The following is a 20,728-nucleotide window of genomic DNA, read 5'->3' as shown; positions in this document are numbered from 1 at the left end:
GAGAAACTGAAAATCTTTCACCTCCACACTCCTAACCGCCTCCGAAGGAGACTTGGATCCGCCCCTGATTGAGATCATAGATAAACATAAGTCCCTTTGATTTCTAATTTGTCATTATTTAACATGGTTTGCTAATTTTAAAAAATCCAGTATTTCTGCCATATTTTGAAAACTTTATTTAAAAGAAATATACTCAGTGTTACATTGGAGCCGATAGGGGAGCGATTAAAGTTTAAAGTGGGGTGCCTGACAATTGAAGGTTCCCTGCCTTCCAAGGAATTGAACTCCAGTGAAATTCAGGAAAAAAATTAAATTACGTATTAAAAAAAGAAATACAAAATACATTTTCAGGGTAACTCTTACAGGCATAATGTTATTATAAAATTAATGCTACTTCTGAAACTGATTAGAGTGAATAGATATGTATTTGAATAACAAAATCACTTGCATAAGTTTTTCAGTGTCAAATTTGAAGAACGAAGTTTGCCTTCCACTGTTATCTCATTGCTCAAAGATACCGGTGATGAAACAATTAGCCGAAATCACGCGGTCGCTTCTTACATCAATTCATGAAGAAGAAGATGAGTGCCAATGTCAGATACCTAAGTTCAGTATTACAAAAAAAAAAAAAAAATAGTAGCACATTTTAATACTTAGACTTGAAATAAAAATACAGCTATTTAAAGATGATTGCCTTTGTTTTTGAACTTCATGGACAACAATATAGGGCTCTTCAGACAGAGGTAGGGGATGGGCATATGTAATTATCAACAATACACCTGCATTACTACAGGAATAACCATTCCTGCATTCGATACCGGTAACTATATAATTTATGGCGTTCTTTATTAAGCGAAACATTAGGCTACTTACTGTATAACATGTAAATTGCAGCTTTTAGAAATCATTGGATACACTGCAGAGTGACGCTCTCCGCTCCCCTGTCCCACCGCGCTTACCTAGAAACTGATGTAAACACAACACCAGCGCCCTCCGCGAAAAACCGCACTAATATCCTGGTCAGGTAATACACACTTTCTTATCCCCTATAGTATTTTTCGAGTGTGCTTTTATCCGCGGCCACTCCAGAAGAGTCCAAAGTTGGTGGGAGGGATTTCTGGAGGGAATTTTCCAGGCATTCTCCCAATTTTCCCTGTTCAAGTACGTTATGGGCCGGTGGGCCCCAATACATATCACCTCTCCAAAGCGTGTTTCATGCTGAAGAGAATGAATTATAAACCATGACTTCCCTATGAACAGTGTTAATGCAATAGCTATTTCACTGCAAATCTACGATTTTCTTTATACTAACGGGATTAATGGGTCCCGGGGACTTACTCTGTTGTCCATGGCACCTAATATTTTGTGCATGATCATACCTTTGTTATTTTATCGAATGGACTAGGTTTGATTTAGATGTCCGGATGACCGGTCCATGTTCGTTCCTTGTAAGAAAATCGAATATTCGAATAATGAATAATTTTGACACAATTGGGATACGGATACTTACTAACGGGTATTATCTTAGCATTCGTCTGGTAATCAGTGGCGGATCTAGGCCGGGGCCTAGCACTCCCCCCCCCCCAGTTTTTTGAATGAAGAAAATAATTGAAGCTATTATTTATATATTTTTGAAACTTTATAGTAAACTTATGATATACCTATCATAGTATGGGTTCTGGCCGGGCTCCCCAGTTTTTACCTTCTAGATCCACCACTGCCGGTAATGTGACCTCTCATGATTAAAAGGTTAGTTTTTCTTGCCTTTGACGAAGCAAACCATGGTTCAATTTCAGGTGACCGTGTGTACGATTCGGATCTCATTTTAACTACACGCCCACGCTTCCTACCACTGGCACAAAAAAACAACAACTTTACAATAAAAATCTAACGCCTGGTGAACTAAGGAAAATATCAAAAGATCTCTAAATCAGACGATCGGTGATGGAATGTGAAACCGGGACCTGTTTAGGACAGAAAGCGACAGGCACTGCGAAACGAAAACTAGTAACCGTTCAACCACGTCCATACAGTTAAGTTTTTCTAGTGGCAATGCTTGAATATTCAAGCTGTTTTGAAGCTAACGTGGTGCGAGTGGTCAAGGGTTCGATTCCTGGTAGGGGCACTCGATCAAAAAAGTGTACAAGCTACTTCAGGCCAGCCATCTTGAATGAGGTTTCCCTGATAGCAAATGCAAATGCCGCGGTGGTACCTAACTTATAAATCTCAGGCCGCTTCCTTCCTTCCTCAATCCTTTCTTCCTTCCCTTTCCCCGGATAGTGTGCTTGCCGAGGGACGTAATCCCTCATACATGATGGCTAAATGGCCATAGCTGTCGAAAGCCCAGAAATCAAAATTTTAAAACGACTAACAAGTGACACATTTCTGTGCAAATACGAATAGATGACTAACTATGACTATTAACTGGAATGAAACTTCTGAATGTTTCTATATGTGATAAAAGAAATCCTAACTGGCTGACTTATCAACGCTTGGGCCAAACTGTTTATGCTGTAAACTTGAAATTTGGACATAGAATTTTTAAGACGTTCGGTATTCATTATTATTATTATTATTATTATTTTTAATATTTGTTTTATAGCATTTGTTTGTTTTATAGCAAGGACTTTATAACAGCCCTGTATATTGCCTATCTGTGTCTGTCAACTTTGAACGACCTTTGTAACGGAATAAATCGAGAGACTTGAATAAAATTTTCTTGGCCTGAAGAGAGAACACAATTAGTTCTATGTGCCGAAATTACTATACAAATTGATGAGTTCGTTAAGAAATTATTATAAAAACAAGATTGGCCCGATATGGAGAACTTTTCCCCTCAACTCTACATTACAGAACCTAACCCAACAAAGAGAAATTCTGTAATCCGAGTCTGGTTATATGAAATACAGCTATTGGCTTTGAAACTTATAACATTGGATTTGAATATATTGCACTTTTCACGACGTACTTATATATATATATGCGAAGCAAGTTTCATTATACATATCCAAGAAATGTCACTTCTATCGCCCGTTCCTACTTATCGTGTTACCTTTTTAAGATGTAGCTATTGTTTTTCCTGTATTTGTTATTTTCTGAATAATGTTAGCAGATGTTTTTGTTTTATTTATTGTTATCGTTCTTGCTGCCACTTACGTAAACGTCATCCTCTGCCATCTTACGCAATCTTCACTAAATATTATGTACACGGACCACTGAACAAGCACACGCTGGGCATCAAACACCTCTATACTTTGAAAAGGAAGTAGTATGGTGTGCAATTTCAACCCAGTACAAACTCATTTTTTATGAATTTTGTCAAGCAGTTGGACAACCCAAAGAAATACAGTCCTCGAAATACATTAGCATTTACCGTAAAAATAAATAAATAAAAACAAAAATAAAGAAACAAAAAAACATAGATAAGATATATACCAATCGTTATATATCTTACTGAGGAGAACAAAATCACATGCGTCAGTGTTAAAAAAAAAACTAGTTTTCGAGAAAACAGAAAAAACAAATTATTTTGTAAACCTAAAATTTGATGCTGAATAAGAACAATGCCGCCTATTAAAGTAAGACTGATACTTTCATTCAGAATACTCTAATGAAATTCATTATGACACTTGCAAGACGATAGACAGTACGTAATATGGTAACTTAGATATAGCTCAAAAGTATGGTTAACTCTCAAACTTTAATTTCTATTTCATAATAAATAAATAAAAAAAAAGAGGTGTCCAAAAATAAGTCACACAAGGGTTGTTACATAAATTCTAAACCTAACCAAGAAATATTAGATCTAGACATGTAATACTTTTAGGCTATATTTATTGACTCTTCCTATGATGTCATACCAAATTTGGTATTAATATCGACTTTTATTCTGTTGTTACAGGTCCAGAAAGACAACAGAGTAAGCAAAGTGTGACCAAATGGAGAAATTGAAGGCGATCGACAAGTAATGTTTAAAGATGCACGAGATCCACACCGACATACAGTAGCTGTTACTTTAGCTGATAATGCCACTTTATACGCCACAGTGAAGAAAGTTAAGTTTTTGAGTTTAACGTCCCGTTCAGCAGCGAGGACGGACCTACTGATTAACGTGGAATCCAAACCACAAGAGCTCCCGTCGGGAATCGAACCCGGGTCTCCCACACCAAAGGCGCGTACGCTAACCGCTTAACCACGAAGGAGCTCGTCACAGTAAAGAAATGGGCAGCAGAATTTAAGAGGGGGAGAATCTCCATTAAAGATGATACTCGATCAGGAAAGACTCTGGAAGCCCTAATGCAGGAGAACATTGACAAAGTAAATGAAATCATCATGAAGGATAGGCGAATGATCATCAGGCAGATTGCTGAGACAGTGGACTTATCTACTGCAAGCGTTGACCGAATTATCACCCAACATATGGGAGTGAGCAATGTCTCCGCGAGATGGTTTCCAAAACTTTTGATACCTGATCAAAAGCTCACAAGACGCAATTTCAAGGGACAATCTTCATCTCTCCCAGGCAAATCCAGATGTTTACGCACTCGATTCATAACATTAGTTGAGACCCAGGCAGGGGCGATCGCTTCCCCCTCCCAGAAGCAGAGCTTTCTTATTTTATATATATAAATAAAACCCATCCCAAAGTTTGGAGCCCATAAAAGTAGCACTATGACAACCCACCGCCCCCCCCCCCAGAAGTCGGTCCTGGATCCGCCCCTTGACCCAGGTCTATCATTACCAACCAGAGTCCCAACAAAGTTACAAGCAGAAGAAACACCACCATTACCTCCTCCGAAGAAGGCCAATTCAGTGCTCTCAACTGGAAAAGCCATGACTACAATTTCTGGGATTCGGAAGCGACAGTGATGGTGATTATTTTCCAAAGGGCTGAACAATGACTGGGGAGTACTATGCAGGTCTTCTACGACAGTTGCGTGATAATATTCGGCAGAAGCGTCCTGGGAAACTAACAGCAAGTGTGCTTCTCCATCAAAACAATGCCTCTAGCCACTAGCCACTAGTCATTGCAATGGCAGCAATTCACGATTGCGGCTAGATTGCTCCCCTACCACCTTATTCACCTGATTTCGCACTTTCTGACTTTCAACTCTTTCTAATGTTCAACTCATTTTGACACTAGTGATAACGTCATGCATGTCGTAGATAAAATTTTACACGCCTTCGACAAATCATTTTGTTACCAACGCTGCGGCATTAACGCACTTCAATATCAATGGGCAAAATGTGTTGACTTGTCAAGGCACTATGTAGAAAACTAACACCATTCAAAGGTAGGTTTAGAACTTTTGCATCAACCCTCGTATATCAGTCGATATATCACACCGAGTAATAATAGGGTACAGTAATTCTGGGTCATATGGACAGTTCGATAATATGAACAGATCTACGGTTCTCGTAATAGCACTCATATCAAAACAAATCTACAACTGAATTGATAGGCTAATGAATTGATAGGTTAAATAACAGGCTAACATTCATGTGAAGCAGTTAAAAGCTAGATGCAAATGTGCAGGACAGGAATGGTTTCGGACACTAAATTGACATAAAAAGAAGTTTTCCACTATCTGTAACCACTTTTGTTCTATTAAGATCGATAATGAACAGGAAGTTGAAATGAATTTCAATCACTTCCGGTTTTGGCAGTGTGATAAGTGCAGATAAGGATTATATTCTTGAAATGTTGAATCCATATCGAAAAATCGTTTATCGCAAGCTTTTATCGTTTTTGCTCTATTGCGACTAACACTGAATCCGGAAGTAGTTCACTTCCGGATAAAACAAAGGTAAGAACGGAGATCGCTTTTGTTAAGATATCTTTCAGACAGACAGATGGACGAACACAGTCGTTCTATGACTTCCCATATTTATACGCATAGCACAGTTTGGAAGTCTGAAGCTACCCGTTTGTATTTGAACTCCTCTCTGTATATATATACAAAAATGCTATTCTCTTGCTTTTAAAACCACTTTATTAAATCAAAAGAAACAATTATCACGGTAATATTGTCTTAAAAGAAAAAATATAGAAAAAGTGCTTCCTGTTTCAGAATTAACAGTAAAAGAGTTCTCATAGAAAAAAAAATATCATGAGACTAAGAACACTCATTCACAGAGAGAAATGAGGGAGAGAGAGAGAGAGAGAAAAGATACAAAAGCGGATGTTCACCCAGTAAAGTGCTTTCTTGTGGTACACGCTTTCTTTCCTTCTTTTCATAGGTATCAACTCAAGTTCGTTATGGGAAAATTCGATGCTCGAACAATTGTGTTTACTGAAGGAAGGCTGAGAACACAAAAGCCTACAAAATATCCTCTGTAGATGAATAAATCTCATCCAAACTACAACGTTGCAGATTTTAGGATTTTCTCTCTGCTGAGGATCTGCTTCTACAGAACATATCACAAAAAAACTGTCAATTATACACCCACAACCCTTAAGAAGATTATCAGAATCAGGTAGGGAAAAAAGAGCACTACAGAATATAACACTAATCCCTTTTGAGATTATGAACTAGATATGGTATTTTAAAAATTTTAATCAATTGATTTACATGAGAAAGTACTAGATTTTACTTGTAGTCGCTCTTGCTGCTGAAAATTAGAAAAAAAAAAAAGTTTCTTTTCATAGTTCGTTATTATAATATACGGAGTGTTTCAGTGGAATATTACTCTTTTTACATAGCTACTCCCAGGTTTAGGATTTTTAGGGGTAGTCTTCATAGGAAAAAAAAGAGACAAAATGTGCTAAAATAATGCGAAATGAAGGAAGCAAAAGGTGCTCAAATACGGCAAAAAAAAAAGGCACAAAAGGTGTTATTTGCTTCAACTACTCTAAATTTTGAGATAAAACGTCTTTTCCCACGTCCACAAGATCAGTAAGATAAATTTCGTATTCACTTGGAATGGCAACTCTGTAGATGTAAATTCGACATTTATATTCTTCTGAAAACTACCCTCAAACTTCTCTGGCAAAACAATTTAATTGTCGCCTCACTGTTCTTTTTGTAGGTCTTGTCGTTCAAAGTTTTAATGGTAGTTGGTAGCTGTTGTGTATTTGTAACCTAAAACAACTATCAAAATCATGAATCTTCTCTGGTGGGAGGAGTGCCTTGAAAATTGCACTTCTGTCGTTTGAATCTAGAGAAAGCACAAACTGCTTGATCTTCGGAAATGTCTAGCACACGAAACAACACTCTCAATCCATGATGACCGGAAAATTTGGAATAAAATTTTACAAAGTAGCAGTAAAAGAAAGGGGATTTGGGCAGATTAAAGGAATAAAGGGAATAAAGGGCTACCTAGAAGTTGGAAAAATTATCTCTTGCTCCCAATTGGAAACAGCATTTGACACACCAGGTACTTTCCGAAAAGTCTGTATTTGCTCAAAGATGCTAACCCAAGTTACAACCCCATGTTCCTAGTTGACATGTATACTGTTATACATTGAAATGATGCACGAAATCAGCAGTTTTGATGTCGATACATATCGATCTTAAGTTCGCTTACCAACTCTATTACTTCCACACAAACAGCTTACCAACGTTTATATAGTATCCGTGATGGTTTTGATTGGAAGACAATTCTAAAGTTAGTGAAAAAGCTGTAAACAATTGGTTCATTAGTTAATGAGAAATAACAAGTACAATCCGCCATCATTGGAGCTACAGCTACAGAAAATGTACGTGAATGGTTGATGATCTTAAAGTTTTGCTGGCGTCTACTATTAATCCAATGTTCTCGGAATTGCTGCCAGAGTGAATGTTGCTGTGCTGAGCTTTCGTTACTATACAGCGGTAACATCTTCAGAGCTATGGGTTTTGGCTGAAGATTTTACCGCTGTATGGTAACAAAAGTTCAGCACAGCAACATTCACTCTGGCAGCAATTCCGAGAACATTGGATTAATACGTGAATGACTGCTCACCACGAAAACCAATATGCAGCCTACCATAACCAGTCGTTCTTTCAGAAAAAAGATTCCGGGGGGCACTGCTGGTACTATTCAATTTATTATTATATTATAGACATCTTATTTTGGTCTCCTCCGGGGAAAACTCTCAGAGCTCCGGGGGAAAGCAGTGCCCTCAAAAAACATGTCTGAAAGAAACACTGACCACAACAGACTGGATACTCTGTGACATCCACAGGGACGCAAAGCACAAAACTCAGGCCATACAGACTGACATTAGTTGAAAGCTGGGAGACCTCAAAACAAGATTTGTGGCCCCATAAGTCACCACACTTAACGTCAGCGACAGTGAACTATTTCGTGGATAGTCTACAAGCCATTTTATGTGACAACATGATGAAACGGTAATCAAGTAAGTCATTCATTACTTGCTATTAGCTCTAAATTAAAAATGAACTTACTTTCATGGATTACGTATGTCTGGAGTTCGATTATAGGTAATGGCAAGGGATTTTTGGTGTTAGCCCAGCAGCGTGGAGTGTCAGAGGCGCGCTTATGGGACGTCCATCGGGTCCAGACCCCCTCCTAAAGTAACCTTCTAACATACATTTGGACACTTGTACGATATAAACGGTTTCGGTGAAAATTTGAAATGTCCGTTTTTCGATTTTCGTTTTTTGTTTGTTTGTGAGAGAGTGTGTGTGTGTAGAAATCTATTATATATCCTATAGGCGCGCACCCAAAAAACTTTAAAGGTGGGTCCAATACTACAAACCATACGTCTTATGTAGTATTGAACGAGTATTATTCTGCACCCAAAAAGACGATAAGTAATTGTAAAATACTTCCACCTATATTTTCAGGGGGAAAAAAATGATAGAACTAAATTGTTTTATAAGAGAAAAAGTACAGATAAAGTGTAAGATCAATTTTTTTTATGCTATTTCCTGTTAAACAATTCTTTGGGAGGGGGTCATCATTTCTGTTAAACAAGTACAGGGTTTTCATGGACGGATTTAATTCGCTTATAATTTACATAAAAATGCTCATATTGAAATCAAATAAAGTGCAAACGGTAGCGGAAGGATTAAATTTTTACCTGTAATCTGCACCAGCTCAGTTCATTCACCGCCACACCTCCAACTGGGCGCCATTTACGTCCACCTGTTGATGATGCTTTCCCTTACTCTGCTTACTGTTGCAGGCGATGTTGGCGGCCTCCCGTTTCGAGGACGGTCCAGGACGCTTCCTGTCTCCAAGAACTTAGCATGCCACTTTCGGATTGCACGCTCAGTCGGTGCCGGCTTTTTGAACTCTTTGGTGAACTTTCGACACACCAGAATTGGTGATTTTAGCTCTGCGTAGCACAGAACACATTGCGCTTTCTCTTTCACCGACGCCATCTCTGATACGGTAAAAAAAATAGTCTTCTCAAAGGAGTTTTTCATTTATTTATTTCTTTAAAAGACACACACACCAATACAGCTTACAACTTACTTTTAACAGTCAACATTGAAACAACAATGAAAACAACAATTGATAGAATTTGGTAAGAAACTGACCCTTGCCCTCTCTCTCCCTCTCTCATGGTGTTCAGAGTTGCCGCTTATCTAACAGTGTTGCCAAGTAAAAATTTAATCCTTCCGCTACCGTTTGCACTTTATTTGATTTCATTATGAGCATTTTTATGAAAATTATAAGCGAATTAAATCCGTCCAGACTTTATGAAAACCCTGTACTTGTTTAACAGAAATGATGACCCCCTCCCAAAGAATTGTTTAACAGGAAATAGCATAAAAAAAATTGATCTTACACTTTATCTGTACTTTTTCTCTTATAAAACAATTTAGTTTTATCATTTTTTCCCTGAAAATATAGGTGGAAGTATTTTACAATTACTTATCGTCTTTTTGGGTGCAGAATAATACTCGTTCAATACTACATAAGACGTATGGTTTGTAGTATTGGACCCACCTTTAAAGTTTTTTGGGTGCGCGCCTATAGGATATATAATAGATTTCTACACACACACACACACACACACACACTCTCTCTCTCACAAACAAACAAAAAACGAAAATCGAAAAACGGACATTTCAAATTTTCACCGAAACCGTTTTCACCTTTCTCCAATAGTTTTTTTTTTTTTTTCTGAAATCAACGTGATTTTCGTTAAAGCAGGTATCCTTTCTTGCTCTAGTAGTATTCATTTCGAAAGAAGTTAACGAAGAAGCAACAACTATCAAAAAACCGAATTGGATTTAAAACCGAATCGGTCTGAAAAATTGAAACTTGTTTTGAACGAGTTTTCAAAAACCGGTTTCAGTTTTCCTTTTTAAAAAATACGAACAAAAAACCTACTTTTATACCTACCACCAGGTGTATAGGGGCTACTTGAATCCATCATACAACTAAAAGCCATTTGTTCGATCATAGTTCTTTGTCGGTTGGACCGCCAGCATTTAATTTCAGTATTTGCATCACACAATAAATCGTATTAGTGATGGTAGAAAAAACCGTAAAATAAGGAATGTTACACTACGTGATTTCATGTCTTCACGCAATATAAATATCAGTTTCTTTGGGGGAGTAGCAACTCAATAAATATATAATAAAGCACATCGTTAGTAGCCTATCTGGCGACTTGTGTTACTGTTGTATGAACATATACTTACTGTTATTTTTTTCTTTTTCTTTTTCTTATTTTGTTTATCACCTTCGATGCACCTCCCCTCTTAGCAGTACTTACCTGGAATGTCACTGTATATAGTGTATATAAAGGATCGGGGTTCGATTATAAGTTAGTGTATTTCATAGTTGTTATATTATTATTTTTGAAGTCAATGTTAATATTGTATAAAAGACGAATCTTTATTCTTTAAGCTATTGATAATGTGCCAGCCAAGAACAGGATGTAGGGTCACTGAAGGGTCACACATATGTGATGATAGTGTATGTACTTTCAAAATACTCTCTTTTGTAATGGTTTCTTTTTCAAGGAAGTAAGATAATGTACGCGCGTGTACATCACGCAGTGAGAGCATGGATTACTAAGTCCAGTTTCAAAGTCTGTATGATAGGTCTCCACGTGCGTCCACGTGCCGACCTAAACTCATGTGATTATTCGATCTTTGTGCTTACGATAGTTTTATATACTAGTTGTTATACAAGGCTCGGCACATTCCGGGGAAGCACTTCGATATTGTTACTAAATTCTTCGCGGTCTGTATCGGCGACTTCTGTATCTAGCGTTACTGTATCTGAGACTACTGTATCTAGAATTACTGTATCTTGATTCGTCACAGTAACTTGTTTTATAACATCTTGTATTTTCGTCTATCTTATTAACGACATTTTTACATCGTATATTCTTATATTTTATCGTATCTGGTGTCTTGTTTTCTATCTAAAGTGGAACTTTAATAATTTTACTGAAAGAACAGTCAGTGAGATTTTGTAGTTGTTTGTTGTGGAATTTGTAACTTCTGTTTTTCTCATTAACTTCAATAAACTTATCACGCCTACCAAAAAGAGATCCTATTTTATTTGAAGAAAAAGAAGAACCTGCGCGAGACGCAAACGTTAATCATACAACAGGAAAATAAAGTGGTGGCAGCTGGGCAGGATCTCAACCGACGTACTCGAAGTTCGATTCCAGTGCACGTTCCACAGTTACTAAGTTGAACATTCACCATTGTAATCAGAGTTCGTTCTTCGACACGAAGCTGATACGTTTTAAATTATCGTTACGTCCAGATACAGACCGCACTTCGTCGACAACACCTTTTTTACTGTGAGTGCAAGAAGCTTGCCTGTTCAAGGTGTAGCGGATACCTCGGCGTACACACCGTTCCAGTGTTCCAGTTTTATTGCATCCAGTTCCAGAGATCCAGTAAGCAGTACCATTCTCAAGTGTGGCTGGTCCCAATTGAGCAACATTCCAAGCGGAGATCTTGTGGAAATCCAGAGGCCTCATCTTTAAACCAACATCAGGAAAGTACCAGGATCGACGCCAGCAGCACCCCCCATCACAGGAAATTCAAGGTTGGTTACAATTTTCATTGCTTGTTTGAACTTCCAAAATTTTCAAGTGTTACGCCTGGAGATAGAAAAGATTTGTTCTTTGGTCACCGCGGTTGTTGTTTACTTGTGAAGTGAATAACGTAAAATCAAGACAAGAACAGTCTAGGATAGAAGGCTTTAGTATTCACCGTTCCTCTAGGGAAGGATTAAAATATTTCATTCGTTTAATCTTGGGAATACTTGGCAAAACAGAAGGTGTAAGAAAGGTATTGTCGCTAACAAAATTTTTGTAAATTTAAATTGTATAGTTTAACGTAAGTACTAATTGCCAATGGCTACCACTGGTAGTGCTGATTCTTCTGATACAGAAGTAGAGTATTGTAGTGTGTCAGAAGCACTAAAGTTAATTTCGGTACCATTTTCGGGAAAAGGAGAAGCATTAGAAGAATTTCTGTCTAATGTAGATGCTGCTTTTGAATTGGTTGACCCAGCTAAGCATAGTACCCTTTTGAAATTTGTTAAAGCAAAAATAACTGGGGATGCTAGATCTAAATTGTTAGTTAGAAAAACCACTACTACGTGGGAAGCTGTTAAACAAATACTAATAGAAAATTATTCCATTAGACGAACTATTGATTTTTATGCTTGCCAGCTTTTTAGTGCTAGACAAACCAAATCTGATTCAATTGCATCATGGGCAAGTAAAGTAGATACTCTTCAAAGTCAATTACGCGAAGCCGTTGCTCGTGTTATAGATGCATCTAAATTGCCAGGAGCTATAGCACTTGTTGAAATTTTAGCTAAAGCAAGTTTTATTCAGGGGCTAACAAATGACAGAATTCAAATGATTGTAAGATCCAAAAGCGATGATGATACATCCTTAGGATATATTATCGAACTCGCTCTAGAAGAAGAAACACAGATCACTTCCCACACTTCTCTCCCCTTTTCAAATGTAAATAGTAAGAAAGCTCAAAAGAAAGAGTTAGTATGTTACCTATGCCATAAGCCTGGTCACACCAAAGCTCAATGCAAATTACAGAAAAGAAAGGAAAGAGGAAATTCTTCTAATCAGTTTATGAAAACGGTACACGTTTGTGAAATTTGTCCTGAGATCGCCGCGAGAGGCACAGGATGTGCTAATGGTAATTCTCCTGAGATCGCCGCGAGAGGCACAGGAGGGGTTAATTGTAATTTTTCCGAGAGCGCCGCGCGAGACACGGAAGGTTATAGCAATTGTTTGCATGTTGCTAGTAAGATAAATACTAGTGGAAATACTAGTAGGGTAAATACTAGTGGAAATGAGAGAATTTGTGATAAAGAACAAAGTTCTCTGCATTTTAATGAAGTAAAAGCCTGCAGTAGTCAGATGTGCTCAAGTTGTAATGGTCAGGGAAACCGCAAATGGATGTAAATAAGCAACCTGTTTGCATCTCAGATAACACGAAGGGTTGCATAGTAACAAATCAAGAAGAAGGTACTATTACGGCATTCATTAAAGAATTGCATGCTGATGCAACTTTTCTCTTAGATACAGGCAGTGATTTAAGTCTTTGGCAAATCCATGCACTTCCATGCAGTTTTAGAAAGAATATCGATACAACACAAACTGTGACATTGAAAGGATTAAACAATGTTAAAACTAGGTCACTAGGTACTATTTATCTAACGTTAGTGATAAAAGGAGTAGAATTCTCACATAAATTTCACGTTATTTCGGAAGGATGCTTATCAAAAGGCAGACACATTCTTGGACGTGATTTTTTGAAACAAAAAAATTGTTTGTTAGAATTCCATCCTCCTCCTCCTCCTCCCTTGTCAACACATGCTTACCAGAAACTTGACCTTAAGGGCAGCGATAAGCTTATACTACCGTTGACATATAGTATTCCAGCTCGATGCGAGAAGTTAGTTTTTGTTCCCACAAACAGCACAGGAATTGGAATTGTAGAAAAACGAGAAATTAAACCGGGTGTTTTTCTTTCTTCTTGTTTGACAGTAGCGAAAGAAAATAAATGCATAGCTAGTGTGTTAAATGTAAATTCTTCAGTAGAGAATATTACCTTAGATCCGATAGACTTAGAGAAATTAGAAGAAAACCATGTTTTAAATATTCAGTGTGAAAAAGACAGGGTTCCACAAAAGTCAAATTCAGAAAGTTTAACTGAACGTTTAAAATTACTTCATAAGCTTTTAAGGCTAGGTCATTTACCACCCAAAGAAAAAGAAAGTATACTTGAACTTTGTGATGAATTCAATGATGTTTTCTTTCTACCAGGAGACAAACTAACTGCTACAAATGTTCTTGAACATGAAATTATTATTGATCCTAAACATGTAGGCAAAATTGTTAACAAAAAGAATTACCGAGTGCCAGAATGTCATAAGGAAGAATTAAATAGACAAATAGAAGAGTTGTTAAAACAAGACATTATAGAAGTTTCTACTTCTCCTTGGAACAGTTCTATTTTCCTTATTCCAAAGAAACTCGATGCATCAGGAAAACAGAAATATAGACTAATAGTCGATTATCGATCTGTCAATGATTTATGTGTCCATTCGTCCTTTCCGTTACCTAACATAGACGATATTTTGAGTAATTTAGCCAATGCGCGTTACTTTTCCAGTTTAGATCTCCATAGTGGGTACCATCAATGCTATATTAGGGAAAAGGATAGACCTATAACTGCGTTCAGTACACCTGAAAATCATTATCAATTCAAGCGACTTGCTTTCGGTCTGGCGACAGCACCGGCCACTTTTCAAAGATTGATGAATACAGTGTTAGCAGGGCTGACAGGTACGAGTTGTTTCATCTACCTGGATGATTTAGTGGTCTTCTCTAGTTCTTTAGAAGAGCATAATAGTAGATTACGTGAGATTTTGCAAAGATTTCGCAAAAGCAACCTGCAGTTAAGTGTAGATAAGACTGAATTTTTGAAACCAGAATTAACATACTTAGGACATGTCATTACACCTAACGGAGTAAAACCAGATCCAAGATTAGTGGAGAAAGTTCAGAACTTTCCTGTTCCTCAGAATAAGAAACAAATTAAGGGATTTCTAGGACTTACTGGATATTATAGGAAATTTCTAAAAGACTACAGTAAAATTGCTTTACCCTTAACGTCCTTATTAAAAGAAAACGTCCAGTTTTCTTGGGGAGTCAAACAACAAGTTGCATTTGATTCTCTTAAAGAGAAATTGACAACTCCTCCAATTTTGCAGTATCCTGATTTTAAAAAGCCTTTTATAATCACATCGGATGCTTCGGCATTTGCCTGCGGAGCTATTCTCTCACAGGGTGAAATAAACAAAGATCTTCCAATTGCGTATGCTAGTAGAGTTTTCAATAAAGCAGAGAGATCGTATTCAGCGACTGAACGGGAACTGGCGGCTCTAGTGTGGGCTAGCAAAGTTTTTAGACCGTACATTTACGGAACAAAAGTAACTTTTGTCACAGATTGCAAGCCACTAACGTGGGTTTTTAGAGTACAAAATCCGACATCTAGACTTTTAAAATGGAGAATACTTTTAGAGGAATATCAATACGAAATTGTGTATAAGAAAGGAAGCTTAAATACAAATTCTGACGCCTTGTCACGAATGTATTCTTTAGATGTTATTGAAGAAGAAGATAGGGTATCAAATTGTGATTCACAACAGAAAGAAAAAGCTGAAGCTTTAGACTTAGAAACGAAAAACAAAATTTTAGAAGAGTTTCATACTCAAATTCTAGGTGGACATATAGGAATGAATAGATGTTATGAAAAGATTAGGAAGTACCTTTCTTTAAATAATATTGACATTAAAGAATGGCCAAAACTGAAGGAAGATGTTGAAGATTACATAAAAGGGTGTGAAATATGTCAAAAGAATAGAAACACACAGCAAAAGGTAAAAATGAAGATGGTAATAACTGACACGCCCAGTACAGTTTTTGAAAAGGTCTCTTTAGATTTAGTCGGGCCTCTCCCAGAAACTTTAGAACACAGAAACAAATATTTATTGACTGTACAAGATAACCTTTCAAAATTTGTTATTGCAATTCCCATCCCTTCTCAAGATGCTGATACAATCAGCAAAGCCTTTGTCGAGAATGTAGTGCTAAAATTTGGCATTCCACACAGTATATTGTCTGATTGCGGAAGTAATTTCTTAAGCGATGTCTTCACGCGTATTTGTAAATTGTTACAAATAGAAAAACTACATACTACCCCATACCATCCGGCATCGAATGGTGGTATAGAAAAATTCCATCAGTCTTTAAAATTTTTCTTGCGATGTTATGTGGCAGAAAATCAGAATAATTGGGACGAATTAGCATCATATGCTACTTTCTGTTATAATACCACTCCTCATAGTTCCACTCAATACACTCCCTTCGAACTGTTATTCGGGAAACCTGTAAATGTACCAGGTGTATTACAAAGAAAACCTTCTGAAGTTGTATACAATTACGATGATTATGTAAAACAGTTGAAACACAAATTGCAGGAGATGCACGGATTAGCTAGAGCAAACCTCATTGACAAAAAGGAGAAAAGTAAAGAATATTATGATAGAAACGAAAACGAATGCATTTTTCAGAAAGGAGATAAAGTGTTATTATATGATGAGTCAGTCCACCGCGGCAGATCAAAGAAACTTGACAGTCTGTGGCGGGGACCGTACGATGTAATCCGAACAAAAGGTGTAAACTGTACCTTAAAGGTTGGCAAACAAGAGATGACTGTGCATGCCAAAAGATTAAAGATGTATTATTAAGTAACTCAAATTCTTCATGTTATCTTGTAAAAAAAAAAAAAAGTAAGGAAAGTAAAATAACGTTTCTATATTTACAGGATTGTTCAAAATGATAGGACTTAAAGCTATTCTACTGGTTTCTCTTATATGTAGTAGTCTAGAGCTTGGAGCACGCATAAAGAAATTTGAAAATACGGCAGGTATTTATTATGACTCTTTAGGAGAGGTTCAGTTATATAATACTTACTGGCAATTGGTCTCTTACGTTAACTTAACTAAGCTAGATATAAGCTTTCGTAACTTGGAAACTTACGTAGATAGGACACAAAACCTGTGTAGACACTCAGTGGTGAAATCAAATAAAACAAGTTGTGCTACAGTGTTCGTAAATCAAGTCTTGACTAAGGTATCTGATATCAAAGAGGTTAAGGAAATAATAAAAGAAGTAACAAAAATTTCTTCGCAAGAAAGTAGAAGAAAACGAGGGTTGATAGATGGTATTGGTCACCTTGCTAAATTTCTATTTGGCACCTTGGACGATGAAGATGCCAATTATTACACTCAAAAAATCAATAAATTAGAAAAAGAACAATTAGATTTCTTGAAATTGAGTAAAGAGCAGATGACTATTGTTAAATCTACCCTTCAAGGTATTAATAACACTCTTCATACAGTAGAAACTAACGACAATATTTTGAGTCAAGGTTTAGAGCATATAAGTAAAGAGATATCAAAAAGAGAGAGACATTTAAATGAAGCATTTTTGGATTTAAATTTAAAGTATACCATAAATGAACATATCGCAAAAGTTGAAAGGTATTTAAGAGATTTAAAGGATCAGTATGAAATTGTTTTGCAAGCAATTTTAAATGCACAAAAAGGTGTATTACAGCCTCACATAATCACTCCTTATCAAATAATCCAACATTGGAAGGCTAGTCAAAGTGACCTCCATAGTGCGTTATCTTTACCAATTGGGACAAGTACTAGGAATAGTTACTTGTTGTTGAAAATAATTAATTTAGATGTGTTTATCAATAATGGAATATTAGCCTATGTAATTCGTCTCCCTTTGACAGATTCCATTCGTTATCTAGTATATAAGTTAACTCCCTTCCCCACTAAAATAAAGAATACAACAAATAAATTTGTTTTTATTCAACCTGAAAAACCTTACCTTTTAGTTGATTCAATTAAGCAATATTACGCAAAAATGACTGAAATTGAGTTCAATAAATGTAAGATTCTTAAACAAGATTGGTTTTTGTGTAAACAAACGTTTCCTATCTTGTCTAGCCATATAAATCAAGAGTGTGAAATGAAATTATTACAATATGTTCATTATGTTCCCATGGATTGTAATAAACATGTGATACAAATTGATCATTGTATATTCGTAACCTTAAATAATAATGAGTGGATTTTTGCTGCTCCACAGGAAGAGAAAATGACAATATTATGTAATGGATTTGAACCTTATGATTTAATTTTAACAAATTCAGGTATTATTCATCTAGATAATAATTGTAAAGCTTATGGTTTGAAGGCGATCCTCCAAACACAAACATGGTACGAAACCAATGTTACAGGTAAAGACTTTACTCCGAAATTAAATCTTACTGATAATTGTTGTGAAATATTAAATTCTCATATATACCTGGAAGATATGCAAATTAACCTACCTATTCAGCATGTAATTAATTCGGTTAGTGACTTAAAGGTAGCAAGCCATAAAATTCAGGAAGTAGAAAAGAAAATAGATGATGAACAATGGAAACTACTTCATTCTGAAAAGGTAACCCATCTCTCTTGGTTTTCATATTTTGGTACACTTCTGATAGCTCTAATATTAATATTTTGTTGTTGTTACCGATGTAAATGTTTTCGCTTTTTCAAAAGGTATTTTGATGATGATAGTTGTTGTAAACAAATATGCATTAAACCTTTTATTATTACCAAAATAAATCAAAAACAAGATACCACTGAGCCTGTAGTCATGTCAAGAATTGCTGAGCAGCTTACTGAGATTACAGATGAGTTACAGGTAGCTGTTCCCCCCTAAGAAAAGTCCTAATCTACGTAAGGAAAGGTAAAAAAAAAAAAAAATCTTTTTAATGTTTCATATCAGACTGTGAATTTTCAGTATCCAAATTCGCAATTTGATATGAAAATTCAAAAAAAGGAGGGAGGTGTTGTATGAACATATACTTACTGTTATTTTTTTCTTTTTCTTTTTCTTATTTTGTTTATCACCTTCGATGCACCTCCCCTCTTAGCAGTACTTACCTGGAATGTCACTGTATATAGTGTATATAAAGGATCGGGGTTCGATTATAAGTTAGTGTATTTCATAGTTGTTATATTATTATTTTTGAAGTCAATGTTAATATTGTATAAAAGACGAATCTTTATTCTTTAAGCTATTGATAATGTGCCAGCCAAGAACAGGATGTAGGGTCACTGAAGGGTCACACATATGTGATGATAGTGTATGTACTTTCAAAATACTCTCTTTTGTAATGGTTTCTTTTTCAAGGAAGTAAGATAATGTACGCGCGTGTACATCACGCAGTGAGAGCATGGATTACTAAGTCCAGTTTCAAAGTCTGTATGATAGGTCTCCACGTGCGTCCACGTGCCGACCTAAACTCATGTGATTATTCGATCTTTGTGCTTACGATAGTTTTATATACTAGTTGTTATACAAGGCTCGGCACATTCCGGGGAAGCACTTCGATATTGTTACTAAATTCTTCGCGGTCTGTATCGGCGACTTCTGTATCTAGCGTTACTGTATCTGAGACTACTGTATCTAGAATTACTGTATCTTGATTCGTCACAGTAACTTGTTTTATAACATCTTGTATTTTCGTCTATCTTATTAACGACATTTTTACATCGTATATTCTTATATTTTATCGTATCTGGTGTCTTGTTTTCTATCTAAAGTGGAACTTTAATAATTTTACTGAAAGAACAGTCAGTGAGATTTTGTAGTTGTTTGTTGTGGAATTTGTAACTTCTGTTTTTCTCATTAACTTCAATAAACTTATCACGCCTACCAAAAAGAGATCCTATTTTATTTGAAGAAAAAGAAGAACCTGCGCGAGACGCAAACGTTAATCATACAACATTACTTATTTGCATGTTGTCAAGCGTTGATAAGTATCATGTTGGGTTCTATGCTTCACCCTCAATTGTATCAGTAAATTGCATGTTACACGGCTTCTGGACTCCATGGCGACATTACATTACTTTGTCATGTAGCCAATATTAAAGATACCTGCCAAAAATTCTGCTTTATTTTATATATTCCCCCCTTTTTCTAGGTTCTCCATGACTGATTACATCTGTACTAGTTGACTTCCGTATTCACACAGCAATACAAAAAATTTAGAAAAATGAAATGAAATCTTTGAGTTTTACGTCCTACGGTTATGCCGGTTAGGCTAAAGGAGACGGTGATAATGAGAAATGAATGAAATGGTGGAATGAAGAAAGTGGGAGAAAACGGGAGAACCCCGAGAAAGCCCACGCACATGGTGTTTGTCCACCACAAAGTTCACTTGGCGGGGGCTGGGATCGAACCCGGGACCCCAAGCACCAGAGGTGAACGCTCTACCACAGCCACCGCGGCCCCACAAAAAATTTAGAAGCCTGGGTAATAGTCTTAAGTACATTTAACTATTTAAACTTAATTGATCGCTTCATCTGTTTATAGTGCACCTGGCTATTAATAAGACATTAGGATTATGAATTAGATTTCTGGGCTTTCAGCATCTATAGCAATGTCAGCCAGTCACGTATGACCACACTATCCGAGGAAAGGGAAGGAAGAAAGGAAACGGCCTGGGACCTGTATGCTAGGAACCATCCCGGCATTTGCCTGGCGTGAATCAGGAAAAACCTCAGGATGGATGGCCTGAAAAAGTTCTTACACTTTTTGACCGAGTATCACCATTATTTGAGAGAAATCAAGTGCACTCATCTCTCATTTTAACAGGCTAAAAGGAGGTAATGGCGGTCCAAT

General features: G+C 36.6%; 2 protein-coding genes across 5 annotated transcripts in view; one reads left to right on the top strand and one right to left on the bottom strand.

The window, feature by feature from the left end:
- LOC145690163 (early estrogen-induced gene 1 protein) overlaps positions 1 to 20,728 on the bottom strand; it is a 292,289-nt gene that overhangs the window by 209,317 nt on the left and 62,244 nt on the right. The gene's annotated exons all lie outside the window — the stretch shown is intronic.
- LOC145690162 (uncharacterized) lies at positions 10,610 to 19,797 on the top strand. The gene is made up of 2 exons (XM_081764782.1): positions 10,610 to 11,973; positions 16,797 to 19,797. The coding sequence occupies exon 2, from the start codon at positions 16,808 to 16,810 to the stop codon at positions 18,758 to 18,760; it is 1,953 nt and encodes a 650-aa protein (XP_081620908.1). The 5' UTR covers positions 10,610 to 11,973; positions 16,797 to 16,807; the 3' UTR covers positions 18,761 to 19,797.

Source organism: Thermobia domestica, chromosome 7 (assembly GCF_964235325.1).
Source record: "Thermobia domestica chromosome 7, izTheDome1.hap1.1, whole genome shotgun sequence".
Lineage (NCBI taxonomy): Eukaryota > Metazoa > Arthropoda > Insecta > Zygentoma > Lepismatidae > Thermobia > Thermobia domestica.
Note: the sequence above shows the minus strand (reverse complement) of the source record. Positions and strands in the feature narration are given on the sequence as shown.